This window comes from Nicotiana sylvestris, chromosome 4, assembly GCF_000393655.2.
Source record: "Nicotiana sylvestris chromosome 4, ASM39365v2, whole genome shotgun sequence".
Taxonomy (NCBI): Eukaryota; Viridiplantae; Streptophyta; class Magnoliopsida; order Solanales; family Solanaceae; genus Nicotiana; species Nicotiana sylvestris.
In genome coordinates, this window is record NC_091060.1 from 140,310,106 (window position 1) to 140,324,852 (window position 14,747).

At 39.4% G+C, this 14,747-nt stretch overlaps 3 protein-coding genes across 3 annotated transcripts; all 3 read right to left on the bottom strand.

Moving 5' to 3' along the window:
- Nucleotides 1–90: 90 nt before the first annotated feature.
- LOC104248576 (vesicle-fusing ATPase-like) lies at nucleotides 91–5,273 on the bottom strand. The gene is made up of 9 exons (XM_009804859.2): nucleotides 5,187–5,273; nucleotides 2,859–2,988; nucleotides 2,494–2,663; nucleotides 2,302–2,407; nucleotides 2,120–2,219; nucleotides 1,525–1,580; nucleotides 1,197–1,279; nucleotides 895–1,028; nucleotides 91–810 (listed from the first exon to the last, which is right to left on the bottom strand). Exons 5-9 carry the CDS (start codon nucleotides 2,121–2,123, stop codon nucleotides 704–706), a joined length of 384 nt encoding a protein of 127 aa, XP_009803161.1. The 5' UTR covers nucleotides 2,124–2,219; nucleotides 2,302–2,407; nucleotides 2,494–2,663; nucleotides 2,859–2,988; nucleotides 5,187–5,273; the 3' UTR covers nucleotides 91–703.
- Nucleotides 2,490–13,019, bottom strand: LOC138890247 (uncharacterized). Its single transcript, XM_070173617.1, has 6 exons — nucleotides 12,313–13,019; nucleotides 11,671–12,051; nucleotides 11,323–11,499; nucleotides 10,957–11,203; nucleotides 10,081–10,305; nucleotides 2,490–2,663 (listed from the first exon to the last, which is right to left on the bottom strand). Exons 1-6 carry the CDS (start codon nucleotides 13,017–13,019, stop codon nucleotides 2,490–2,492), a joined length of 1,911 nt encoding a protein of 636 aa, XP_070029718.1.
- A 120-nt stretch (nucleotides 13,020–13,139) lies between these two features.
- On the bottom strand, nucleotides 13,140–14,516 carry LOC138890248 (uncharacterized). The gene is made up of 4 exons (XM_070173619.1): nucleotides 14,441–14,516; nucleotides 13,794–14,095; nucleotides 13,472–13,709; nucleotides 13,140–13,339 (listed from the first exon to the last, which is right to left on the bottom strand). Exons 1-4 carry the CDS (start codon nucleotides 14,514–14,516, stop codon nucleotides 13,140–13,142), a joined length of 816 nt encoding a protein of 271 aa, XP_070029720.1.
- Nucleotides 14,517–14,747: the final 231 nt, after the last annotated feature.

The window sequence follows — 14,747 nt, forward strand, 5'->3', positions numbered from 1 at the left end:
CATAACCAATCTTTGTTCAAACTCCATTTAGTGCCCTCTCTATACGTATTATCCCGAGGATGATTTACCTATTCAAAGGTCTCTGCCAAAACCTTTAAGGGCCATTTGAATGTCCACCTTCTTAATTTGAACATCCTCCACTTTGAAGTTATGTGTCATGACCCGCCACACCATCATGCCACATAGGTGCCACTTGGCATATATTTTTGTCATATGGAAGGGTTACATAAATTAGGGAAAAGATCTTGGTGGAATATTCTAGAACTATGGAGAATTTCCTTAGAAAAATGCTAGATATTTATGCATTTGTAGGAAGGTTCTAGAGAAATATAGAGATTTCCTTAGGAAGACCCTAGAACCCTATAGAATTGTTAGGAAAGTCCTTAGAAGAATCTAGCTGTGTAGAATATTCTAGAGAAGACACTTAGTTGTAAATATGGAAGGACTTGTAAAATAATTATTATTTACATACTAACTCCTAGGTGATTAGTATAAATAGGGGGCATTCATTTGTAATTCAGGAACCAAGCAAAACAATCAAGTTCTCTCTAATACAAAAGCTTCCTTTGGCAATTCTCATGTGTTCTAACATTTCTTAGCGATTATGAGTGTAGTAGGACTGACTTGGCATAGCAAGAACGTGAGCAAGTTATGCAAGATCGTGAGTGAGTTGTCAAGTGCCGCACGTGCACTTAGTTTAAGACTAAGGACGTGACATATGTCCTTGAAAACCACGAAACAATGCGTTTTCCCAAGCCGTCTGTAACAAACCCTCAACATCGACTATGCTGAGTCCTTCAGTTGCAGAAGCTGCACATCAAACGTTTATTCAGTCTCTAGACTTCTTCCCAAATCTCAGGACACAAAAATAATTATACATCCTATGGAACTAACCTATGGCTGAAAGGTCTATGTCAGTATCGAAAAAGATCCTTCTCTGCATCCTTTTCGATTTGACTTGCAGGATCTTCAGCTGTGCATCTTCATCTGGTAGATCTAATTGCAAGCGCAATTCAAATCTCCCTGGTCTACAGTCACACCAAGATATATTCAACTAAAATATATCAAATATATAGAGGGATAGATGGGCAAGGTAAATTGCAAAAGCTATTTTACTTTCCACTTCAAAACTATTTCGAATAGAATATGAATAGCACATTAATGAAATTAAGAGAGATCATTGGAGAAATGTATACCTCAACAAGCCGTCATCAATCAATTCAATCCTACTAGTTGTCCCCACAACCAACAGATTGGTTTGTTCCCTAACGCCATCAACCTAGTCTCGTCAAACCAACATTAGTTAGCCATACATAAATAACCTAGGAAGCAAAAGTCGTTTGCAGAGTTGGGGGAGGTGAAAAGCATAGAGGGATTGAAGCAGACCAATGTTGACAGTTGGCTCACTATCCTATCAGTTGTCGAGTTTAAACCTCTTTTTTGACATCAAAATCCAAATTTCGAGTTAGACACTGAAATAAGCACACAGAAACAAAGCAAGCTAAGCAATTAGGAAATGCTTACCCCTGCAATCGCATCGATGTCTTCAAATATGATTACATGAACAGGACTTTCATCACCTAATGAAGCAATACGTATCATCAAATAACCAAACAATCTACTATATAAACAACAACACAAGAATTATCTATCTTACTTTGATAGACAGTAAAAGCTAATAATGAGAAAGTACTACCACAAGACTGCCCATGGGCTCGGGAAATAAACTTTTTAGTCTTTTTCAAACATTTTATCCAATACCAGATTGATCACCGAGAAAGATGTATTTTCAGTGTGATACTTGGCGACCTTTGCAGCCTATTCATTTTAATTCATACCTATATTCTCTAAGTCACTTTAATGATTGCTAATGGAAATGAATCTGGAGATGTTATACAGCTGATCTTAGCTCTACAACTGCCACCGATTTGCCCAGTCAGAGATACAGATGCACTTAAACAAACATAAGTCGGATCATACAATTTACATTAGCTAGAAAAACAATTAAATATATAGAGAATTATTTTCTTATCGTAGAACCCAAAGTCTCACTTTTCAAAGCTAGAGAAAAGCAAGGAGAAGGAAACAATAGAAAACACAGGGGACATCATATTCTTACCCATTTGCTCTAAATCTCTAATTGATGGTGCAAAAATATCTCTCAGATTCTTTTCACCTGATCCTACGAGAGTGCTTATGATCTCCGGCCCTCTCACGGCCTAGAAAAGAAATAAAAGAAATTATTAGAAGAAGTTACTAACAATAAACAAAATGAAGGGCTTCCTTAGTTAAAATTACAACCTTTAATTTTGCATTGAGAATTTCGGATAAGCGTCTTGCAACCAGTGTTTTTCCAATTCCAGGTGGCCCGTGAATGATTCAGCCTTTTATGGGTTGGACCCTTATCCTTCATTCATTAAAACAACCATCAAACATTTGATAGTAAGCTCGTCAAGTTTACAGAAAAATCTAATTTGATACAAAAATGCTTACTCTCTTGCTAAATCCCGAGGTAAGGTACGAGGGAGAACTAATCTCAAAATGATATCTTTGAAATGGTTGTTAGGTCCCCCAAATCCCAAGGATGCCATTTCTTCTTCAAGCTCCTCCATAGTGAAATCTCTCCTTAAAACTTCTTTCTTAACTTCTTTTGGACCACGAGCCTAGCAAAAAGGTGAATGACTCCATATACTTAAATAAAAGCACTTGGAATTTGAATTACAGACCTGCTGAAATTCCTTTCTTAATGTTAAATGGAAAGGAAATTTTAGCTCAAAACTTTACCCTCCAAACACGAGCTTTTGCCAAATTTTTACTGAAAATTGGAAAAAGAAGCATAATTATAATTTATGATGTACCTCTGTATGTTTTTTGCTGAAGATATGCCAGCATTTCCTGCGCTTCGGTATAGAGATCTTCTATGTCAGAATCTTCATGTTCAATGCACCTCAAACAGCATAGTCATAATTCCAGTTCCCAATTGTCCAACTGTAAAATGTAGGCAACAATTCAAGCAAATTTTGCTTTCCCAAAAAAATTGTTACGTGGAAAGGTGTATGAGTTTAAGGCACGCGTTCGCGACCTGGGCCTCGCGTTTGCGTAGAGTGAATGGTCATGTGGAGTTAAGGCAATTAAGCCTATGCGTTCGCGATGGGTGTTCCGCGTTCGCGTAGGGTCGAGTTGAGTGGTTTTCGGGTTTGCAAGTGGGACCTCGCGTTTGCGAAGAAGGGAATTCCGGTATGAGGAAGCTTGTGCTTCGCGAATGCGAGGGAGCTACCACATTCGCGAAGAAGAAAACACCTGGGCAAAATATTTAAGTTCAAAAACGAGGGTTTTGGTCCATAATTTCAAATTTCATTAGAGAGCTCGGGTGAAGGCAATTTTGGAGGGGATTTTCAGAGGATTGATTGGGGTAAGTGTTCTTTACTCAAATTTGGTTAAATCCCATGATTATGCCTTGATTTTTATCATTTAATTTGGGAATTTGGGGTGAAAATTGGGCAAAATGGTAGGAAATTTGGAGAGTTGATTTTGGGAATTTGGAGGGCCATTTGATGTCGGATTTTGGTCAATTTGATATGGGTAGACTCGTGAGCGAATGGGTTTTTCAGTTTTGTAATTTTTATCGGATTCCGAGACATGGGCCCGGGGGCCGGGTTTGAGCCAATTTCGGGATTTTTGAGTTAATTTGATTATTTTCGCTTGAGATTTGTTCTTTTAGCGTATATTGATGATAATATACTGATTTTGGTTAGATTCAGAGCATTTAGAGGCCGAGTCGAGAGGAAAAGGCATCGCGAGTTAGAGTTTGAATCGGTTTGAGGTAAGTAATGATTATAAATGTTGTCCTGAGGGTATGAAACCCCGGATTTTACATCGTTGTGCTACTTTGAGGTGACGCAGACGCTAGATACTAACTTTATCTACCAAGCATTTCACCAAACTCTCCTCTAAGTACTATGGCCCCTACCAGATCCTTGAAAAGATTGGGAATGTTGCCTATAAACTTGCCATACCTTCACAGTTACTCTTACATCCCACTTTTCATGTTTCCCTTCTCAAGCCCTGCTATGAAGTACCAAAGACAATAAACCATTTCCCAGTCCTAGACTTGTCAAGCCCTTACTATCCCTATTCGGCTAAGGTGTTAGACAGAAGGATGATACAAAAGGGAAATAAGGCAGTGGGACAACTCTTAATTCAATGGGAGCACCTACTTGAAGATCAAGCTACTTGGGAAGATTCTAATGCACTCAACGTCAGATTCCCTACCTTCATTCCTTGAGGCCAAGGAATTCCTTAAAGGGGAGTATTGCTATGACCTGAATGAGAAGCATGCACAGATGGGAAGGAGTACCTTAGGCTTAAAGAGAAGTAAATAATAAAAGTAATTATGGTAGCTATATAGTTTGGAGGGTTAAAGTTTAGTCCCTTGTTTACTTTACACTTAAGTCCATTAGCTAAATCACTCTATGCTTTACTCCTAACTATGAAGGAGTATTTGTATCTGTGTAGTGTTTACACCGTGTTTTATATAATGAAATCCCAATAGTTCTTCTTCTTAGTTTAATTCTCTGCAATTTTCTTCTGTTCGCACTAACACGGTATATGTATTAAGAATTTCACTAAATATTTATAAATAACTGACTGTGAACCCAGTTATTATTGTATAATAAGTTGAGATCGCTATAGAAACTCATAAACTTCAAACCCTAGATCCGCCTCTGAGACCACAATAGCATACTTCTAGCCACTAACATAACACCGGCCTCTAAATGCAGAATTGCTTACAAAAGTATTTCCATTATTCTGATGTTTCTATCAACCTAGTCTCCCTAAGCTCGTTTTACCTTCTATAATCCCCTTAGGTCATCATATTTTTTTATTGTACTTTTTTTAGAAGAAAACTAACTAAACAAATTCAAGCAATCATAGATTGGAAACAAATTAAAGCTTCTACACCACATTCTACCATGACGCCCCATTTCAAAAAAGGGTAAATAACTAGAACAATTCCGTACGCCAAAAAGAATGCATCACCATGACAAAAACATTTAGCAAATAAGCAAACACAGCAAAAAATTCACATAAATTAAACTGGAGAAGCTGTGGTTTAGTTTGAATTTATTATTTTGAAAAAAAAAATTACCCTGTATTCCAAGGGAAAAACAAGAATCAAAACGCACCTGGACACCAGCTTGTGGACTACTAGAAAGTTTCACCGTCTGCTACTACTAGAAATTTTCCAGTCAGTTACCTATAAATAGTGGAAATACCAGCTTGTGGACCCCACAGTTTGCATGCAACTTCTTTGGTATTACTCTGCTTCCGAGTCTTACTGTGATACTGCAGAATTTTCATTAAAAGAATTATTTATTACGTTTTGGTTAATACAAATTAATTCTTATTGGGTTTCTATGCACTTAAATTAAAAGAAAATATTCTACCCGTCGAGGACATTGTTGTAATTATGGGTAATTTTAACATATACAACAACAACAACAACAACAACAACAACGACCCAGTATAAATCCCACAAGTGGGGTCTGGGGAGGGTAATATGTACGCAGACCTTACCCCTACCCCAAAGGGTGAGAGACTGTTTCCAGGAGACCCTCGGCTCAAAAAAGCAACAGGAGCCGATATATTAGTACCATAAAAATGCATAATAAAATAACAGCAATATAAGAGATATGAAATACAGAATACGAAATACGAAATAGATGGCTGGTATAGTAAAACTAGCAGGTAAACCCCTGCATCAAAAGACGACCAATGACATTCTTAGTCTAACTCCTAACTAGCTAGTCTCACTCTATTGTGCTGTAGAAATATTCACAACTTTCCCCTAACCTACAACCTTAATGTTCGACCTCCATAATTCCCTGTCAAGGGCCATGTCCTCAGTAATCCTAAGTCGCGCCATGTCCTGTCTGATCACATCTCCCCAATACTTCTTAGGTCGCCCCTCTACCTCTTCGCGTGCCCACTACAGCCAGTCGCTCACACCTCCTCACCGGTGCATCAGTGCTCCTCCTCTGAATGTGCCCGAACCATCTGAGTCTTACTTCCCGCATCTTGTCCTCCATGGGGGCCACACCCACCTTCTCTCGAATATCTTCATTCCTAATCTTATCCATCCTTGTATGCCCGCACATCCACCTCAACATCCTCATCTCTGCTACTTTCATCTTCTGGATGTGTGAGTTCTTTACCGGCCAACATTCAGTTCCATATAACATGGCAGGCCTAACCACTGCTCTATAAAACTTACCTTTTAGTAACGGTGGCACTTTCTTGTCACACAAGACTCCCGACGCTAACCTCCACTTCATCCACCCCACCCCTATACGGTGTGTGACATCCTCGTCAATCTCCCCGATCCCCTGAATAACCGATCCAAGGTACTTGAAACTACCCCTCTTGGGAATGACTTGAGAGTCAAGCCTCACTTCAACTCCCGCTTCCGTCGGCTCAACTCCAAATTTGCACTCGAGGTATTCCGTCTTCGTCCTGCTCAACTTGAAACCTTTAGACTCAAGAGCATGTCTCCAAATCTCTAGCCTCTCGTTGACGCCGCCTCGTGTCTCGTCAATTAGAATAATGTCATCAGCAAATAGCATGCACCATGGCACCTCCCCTTGAATATGATGAGTCAGTGCATCCATCACCAGGGCAAATAGGAATGGGCTGAGCGCAGACCCTTGGTGCAACCCCGTAATAACTGGAAAGTGTTCAGAGTCGCCTCCTACTGTCCTAACCCGAGTCTTAGCTCCAGCATACATGTCTTTAATCACCCTAATATAGTCAACCGGGACCCCTTTATCCTCTAAGCAGCTCCATAAGACCTCCCTAGGAACCCTATCGTACGCTTTCTCCAGATCAATAAACACCATGTGGAGATCCTTCTTCCTATCCCTGTACTGTTCCACCATCCTCCTAATAAGGTGGATAGCTTCTGTGGTAGATCGCCCCGGCATGAACCCGAACTGGTTGTCTGAAATAGACACCGTCCTTCGCACTCTCATTTCTACCACTCTCTCCCAAACTTTCATGGTATGACTTAGTAATTTGATGCCCCTATAGTTGTTACAGCTCTGGACATCACCTTTGTTCTTATACAACGGGACCATTGTACTCCACCTCCACTCTTCAGGCATTCTATTAGTCTTGAATATAACACTAAACAATGCAGTAAGCCATTCCAAGCCAAATACTTTTGATTAATTTAAATATTTACATAAATCAACTCCAAAACTTTATTCATAGTAACCAATGAAATACTGCTAAGTTATTATCAAAAACATCTGAATCTTAATCCAACGACTATGTCTATGAAGCCTCTACTGATAAACTGACGCACTGCTCAGGACATGAGATTTCCTGGCCAGTTCTCTAAGTAAACAAAGAAATATCTAAATAAAAATGACTCTAAGGAATACTCCACGAACAAAAGCGGAGCTCACCAATAGCACTGGAAGGGAAGGAAGTCCTAACTCGTAGCTTGCTCGCCTGCAAATCTGGTTCCTACATTGTACCGCAGACCAACGTAGGTTCCCAAAAGAGAACGTCAGTACCATCCATTGTACTCAGTGAGTCTCAACAACAGGGGGCGAAACTTTAATAACATATACATTATGAGCAAAGGTTCTAAATGCATGTAAAACATAAAGCTTATAAGAATAATTCTAAATAATTGCATAATAGCAGTTTTGAATATTCTAAAAGAAATTCTTTTCTTTTTCTTTCTTAAAAAAATACACTTCACTTTATACTTTTGGAGTTCCACTATCCTGACTTAATTTTGTCTCAGTCACCGTGTGATCGGCACGAGTTCGATCCCAACCTGATCGAATAGGCCCAATCCACGAGGTGTCACTCGCTTTATGGTTCTCAGCGCTCATGTCTCATACCTTAGCATGGCTAAGTAAATTCTCAACAACGAGACTCTCGGCTCGTGTGCTCCCTACTTTGGCACAAGTAGTTTCAGGAAGTCAACGCCTTGGTCAGGACCCTAAGCCTGGACGATGACCCCTTCTCAGAATAAAGGATACTCCCAAAAATCTTTTTCTTTCTAAAATTTCTTCTTGTGACTTTGCAAGTCTAAATCTTTTATACATACTCACATTGGTATCCTTAAATGTAAGGCCTGGCATAAGAATGGAATAAACATTCAAAAGTATTTATAAAGATTCTTGATCCTTCATGAATTTTCAACAAGAAGATGGCATATAAGAATAACATAAAAATCTAAAATTTATGCACATAAATCCAAATAATCATCTAAACTTTAGCTAGGAAATAATTCTAAGCTAATAGGCACTTACTACTCCAATTAAGTATATATTAACTCTTTTATGCAATTCATCAAACACCTTGTATGCGTGCTTTTGTGAGTTAAACCACTTTAGTAAAGGGTTATATCAACTCACCTCAAAACTCCTTGAGCCAATACGTAGGCCCCAGTCCAATTTATACCCGTCAAATAATCGATTCTACAATAACCAGTGCATTTTAATCAATTTTAAAGTTTCACACCTAAACATGGAATTTACTGTTGATATAGAGGAAGAATGGAATTAACTATTCAATTCTTACCTGTTACTACTTTAGAATAATTGACAATAGGAAATTTTATATACCTGAGTTCAAGAATAAGTGAGTTATAATGAACCCTAGAATTTTTCCGTGCGTGAGCAATTCCTGGTTGCCTCTGTTCGTAAGGCTTTAAACGTTTTCTATGTCTGGCATGAATAAACAGAACATTAGTTCTGTATTGCTTTAAGGCTTTAAGCCTTTGCTTTTTGAATAACACATGTTTCTTACCCTTTCCAAGGCTTTAAGCCCTTTTTTTTTTGTTTTATTATTTTTGTCTTTTTGTTTTGTTTTGCCTTAACAAATAATTAATGATACGCACTTTTAAATATTACTGATATTAAAATTATTAACATTCCCCTAATTGTATATCCAATTATTTATGTGTATACACACACACACACAGACACACACACACACACACACATATATATATATATATATATATATATATATATATATATATATATATTTCACTATAGTCAGGATAAAATAATAGTAATAATAATAATTCAGTTCTATAATTAGCGTATCTTGAAACTTTTATAAATTTGAGGAGTGTTATAATCTTCCCTCCTTAAAAATATTCTTCCTCGAATGTTGCTAGGGCCTTATTCTTAAGCTAACAATCATTCCTTAGGTCCTTGAACCTCTTAAGTTTTTCTAGCACTACTCACTTTTCCAAAGGACTCAAAATTTTGGCTAACTCCCTAAATTTTCAAAAATTTCGGTAGAGTTTCCCTTGTAAATTGGACTATCCAAAAAATATACCTGTCACAAATACCACAACTACACCACCAACAACCAAATATACCATAACAGGCCATTCATAGGCACCATACACAACTCATAAATTAATTACTCACACTCCGGCAAGGAGGTACCACAATAACTAACAAGAATCTAAAGCACAACACTTTCGCAAAAGTAAATCACTTTAATGAATTAAATATACTCTGGCATAAACTAAATCACTACAACAATTAAATATAATCTAGGAAGGACATAAACACTTGCTAACTTGTATTTAATAAATAAAATATAAATGTCAAGCCAAACATAGGTTTACATACCTTGTTACTCAAATAAATAAGGATACTTCTTCCTCATATCTTCCTCGACCTCCCACGTAGCTTCTTTTGAATCATGATTACTCCACAAAATTTTTACCGATGCTATATCTTTTGTTCTCAACTTCCTTACTTGTCTATCGAGAATTTCTATAGGTACCTCTTCATAAGTCAAACCTTCTTTAATTTCTATGGTATCGGCAGGTATTATATGCGACTCATCATGAATGTACTTTCTAAGCATAGACACATGAAAGACAGCATGAACAGAGGACAACTCAACGGGTAGCGCTAGCTTATAAGCCACGTTTCCTTTCCTTTCTAGAATTTCATAAGGTCCGATAAATCTAGGGCTAAGTTTCCCTTTCTTACCAAATCTCATAACTCCTTTCATTGGTGAAACCTTCAAAAACACCTTATCACCAACCATGAACTCTAACTCACGATGCCTCTTGTCAGAATAAGACTTTTGACGACTCTGAGCCGCTTTAAGTCTTTCTCTAATTAGCTGAACTTTCTCCAAGGCCTCACAAACAAATTCTGGACCAATCAACGGCACCTCTGCTAGTTCAAACCAACCCACTGGAGACCTATATCTCCGCCCATACAACGCTTCATAAGGAGCCATACCAATGCTGGCCTGATAGTTGTTATTTTAAGCAAATTCTATAAGTGGCAAGTGATCATCCCAATTACCTCCAAAATATATAACACACGCACGCAGCATATTTTCGAGAGTCTAAATGGTCCTTTCTGCCTGGCCATCGGTCTGTGGATGAAAAGCTGTGGTTAAATTGACCTTGGTACCTAATCTTTTCTGAAATGCCTGCCAAAAATGCGCTATGAACTGAGGGCCTCTGTCAGATATGATTGAAACTAGAGTACTATGCAATCAGACTATTTCTTTGATGTACAACTACGCATACTGCTCTGCGGAGTCTGTCGTCTTTACTGGTAGAAAATGCGCGGACTTTGTCAGTCGGTCTACAATAACCTAAATTGAATCATGTTTACGGTATGTGCGAGGTAGACCTACTACGAAATCCATATTAATCATCTCCCACTTCCACTGTGGTATCTTTATGTCTTGAGCTAGGACACCAGGCCTCTAATGCTCGGCTTTGACTTGCTGACAATTTAAACATTTAGTCACATGATCTGCTACTTGTTTCTTCATGCCTTTCCACCAATACAACTCTATCAAATCTAGATACATTTTGGTAGAACCTAGGTGGATAGAGTACCTCGAACTGTGAGCTTCCTCCATTATGGCCTTCCTTAGACCATCTACATCAGGCACACATAACCGATCATTCAACTTCAAAACTCTGTCACTTCCTAGAGTGAAAGCAGTGATTTCTTTTGTTCTGACTCCTTCTTTTAATTTCACTAAGTACGGATCTTCGTCTTGTTTAGCCTTAACATGCATAACAAGGGAGGATTGTGCTAAGGCATAAGCAGTTATATCTCCTTCTTCGGTCTCATCCAATCTAATTCCATCATTGGCTAGTTTTTGAATTTCTCGACCCAAAGATCGCCTTTGTACACCAAGATGGGCCAAGACACCCATTGACTACTAAGTGCATCTGCTACCACATTAGCTTTGCTCGGGTGATAGAGGATATTGATGTCATAATCTTTCAATAGCTCGAGCCACCTTCTTTGTCTCAAATTTAGTTCATTTTGCTTGAAAATGTACTGGAGGCTTTTGTGATCTGTAAACACTTCAGAATGCTCGCCATAAAGGTACTGTTGCCATATTTTTAATGTAAACACCACTGCTGCAAGCTTCAAGTCGTGTGTGGAGTAGTTCTTTTCATGATTCTTTAACTGCCTGGAAGCATAAGCAATAACTTTTCCATTTTGCATAAGAACACAACCAAGGCCCACTCTGGAGGCATCACAATACACTGTGAACCCACCCGAACCTGTCGGCAAGGTTAACACAGGTGCAGTGGTCAACCTCTTCTTTAACTCTTGAAAACTCTGCTCACAAGTGTCTGACCATTGGAACTTAACTGCTTTCTGAGTCAACTTAGTTAATAGAGCTGCAAGTGAGTAAAACCCCTCTACAAACCTTCTATAGTAGCCAGCTAATCCCAAGAAACTCCTGATTTCGGTTGGCGTTGTCGGCCTAGGCCAGTTCTTGACTGCTTCAGTCTTCTGAGGGTTTACTTTTATTCCTTCACTAGATACCACGTGACCTAAGAATGCTACTGACTGCAACCAGAACTCACATTTTGAAAACTTGGCATAAAGCTCATTCTCCTTCAAGGTCTGCAAGGCTATTCTAAGGTGTTCTGCATGTTCTTCCTTGCTTTTAGAGTATACCAAAATATCGTCTATAAACACGATAATAAAGGTATCCAGGAATGGCTTAAAAACTCTGTTCATGAGGTCCATGAATGCAGCTGGAGCATTTGTCAACCCGAAGGACATTACTAGAAATTCATAGTGCCCGTAGCGAGTCCTAAAGGCTGTTTTAGATATATCTTCTTCTCTGATTCTCAACTGATGGTACCCCGACCTCAAGTCTATTTTTGAAAAGTAGTTGGCACCCTGAAGTTGATCAAATCAATCATCAATTCTTGGCAGTGGGTACTTGTTCTTAATGGTAACTTTATTCCGCTGCCGATAGTCGACACACATTCTGAAAGACCCATCTTTCTTCTTGACAAACAGGACCGGGGCACCCCACGGTGAAACACTCGGTCTGATGAAACCCTTGTCAAGAAGGTCTTTCAACTGTTCTCTTAACTCATTAAATTCTGCTGGAGCCATCCTATAAGGATGTATAAATATGGGTTGAGTGCCTGGCATGAGATCAATACTGAAGTCTATGATTCTTTCGGGAGGAAGTCCGGGAAGGTCATCTGGGAAAACTTCTGAAAATTCTCTAACAACTGGCATAGACTGAAGAGTTGGTGGTTCTGATTCTGGATTAATAATGTGAGCCAAATAGGCGAGACACCCCTTACCGATCATTCGTTGTGCCTTAAGATAAGAAATAAACTTACCTACAAGTGATGCTGAACTATCCTTCCACTCTAAGACTTCTTCATTTGGAAATTGGAACCTGACTATCTTGGCATGACAATCTAACATGGCATAGCAGGAAGACAACCAGTCCATACCCATGATCACATCAAAATCCACCATTTCTAACTCTATGAGATCGGCTTTGGTGTTGCGACCTTGGACCAAAACTATACAACCTCTATAGACTCTAGCGACTTTCATTGACTCGCCAACTGGAGTAGATACGAGTAATGGCTCACTAAGTTGTTTAGGTTCTAGTCCGAGGTTAATTGCAAAGTATGGAGTCGCATATGAAAACGTTGAACCTGGATCCATTATGGCATAAATATTATGTGAGCAGACTAAAAGTATATCTGTAATAACTTCTGCAGATACTTCTGCACTCTGACGATCAAGTGTAGCAAACAAACGGGGTTGTCCCCCTCCTTGAGTAACTCAGTCTGCACCTCTGCCTGCTTCATGCCCGGTCTGATTATGAGAACCACGAGCCTGAGGGGGTGCAACTGCAGTAGTTGAGGAACTAGAAGGACGAGTTGATCCACCACTGAAATTACGTTGCAACTTTGGGCAGTTGGCCTTTATATGACCAATGTCTCCACAATGGTAGCAACCATGAAACCCGAGCTTGCACTGACCTGAATGTTGCCCCTTACATGTTCCACAAAGACTTTGCTGGTGTGAATGTTGCTCAGCATGACTCTGGCTATGTGAGGATGATGTCCTAAAATTCTGATTCTGGCGAGAATGATTTTCATAACTCTAAGTACGTCTGAAGGAAGGCCCACCACCTGACTGATGACTGGACTGAGCTGGTGCTAATGACTCCTTATTAGAGGAATCCCTTCCACCTCCGCTGAATGTACCATTAAACTTGCCCATTGTCCGGGCTTTCTTGTTATGCTCTTTTTCTTCTCTCCTTAGTTGTCTGTCTTTCTCTAAGTTCTTGGCAAATCCCACAACAGAGGAGAAGGCTTCCATCCCTACTGCTGCAGCTGATGTCGTATCCTTAATGTGGTAAGCTAAATCACCAACAAACCTGTGAATCTTTGCTTTTCAGTCTTCACTATGTGAGGAGCATGCTTAGCTAACCTTATGAATTCCATGTAGTACTCTTGCACACTTTTTATTCCCTTGCTTGAGCTGTTCGAACTCTGTAGCCTTAGCTTCCCTATTCTCTTCTAGGATAAAGTTAGCCATGAAGGCCTCTTCAAATTCTTCCCAAGTAGGCGGACCATCATCTTCATCTCTTTCCTTTTCCCACATCTCAAACCAAGCACCGGCCATATCTCTAAGCTGGTAAGCAGCTAGCTCCACAGCTTCATCATCAAATGCTTTCATCACTCGGAGGGCTTTCTTGACACCCTCCAACCACAACATCGGATCTTGATCAACTATAAAACCATGGAACACTGGAGGACTCAACTTTAAAAATTCATTCACTCTTGAGGACTCAGAATTGCTCTGTCTATTCGATTAAGGTGGAATTTCATCTCTTCTCTCGTTTTGGTTGGCTATAAAGGCTTTAAACATCTCCATAGCACTGTTGATAGCATTAAACATCTGACCCACCTCGGGATATATAGTTTCCTGAGTCGCGGCTGCTGTTGGGGGCGGTACTGGATCTTGAGGTACTGGATCATCATGTTCCACCCCTTCTTCTCATTCAACCCGGGGTATTTGGACTCCCTTTGTGGATTTTCCCATCCTTTTCTGAGTCGAAGCCTTCTTAGTTCTACCTTGAGCCACAATATTAGCAATGGTTTCTTGAGCAGCATCCTGAGTATCGGTGTTAGAGTTGCGAGTACGAGCCATTTCTGCGAGTTTTGGAGAAACGAATAAATTAGATAATTTCTTAGAGGTAGACTCGATTGCACGATCTAAAGTATGAAAAAAAAGAGACTTTTCCTAAATTCTTGTAGCCTCATGTTTATAAGTATGGCGCACTTCATACACATAAACAAGACTCTACTAACACGGCTTCACAGACCCCTAGGACTCCATAAACCTGAGGCTCTGATACCAAGTTTGTCACGACCCATTTTC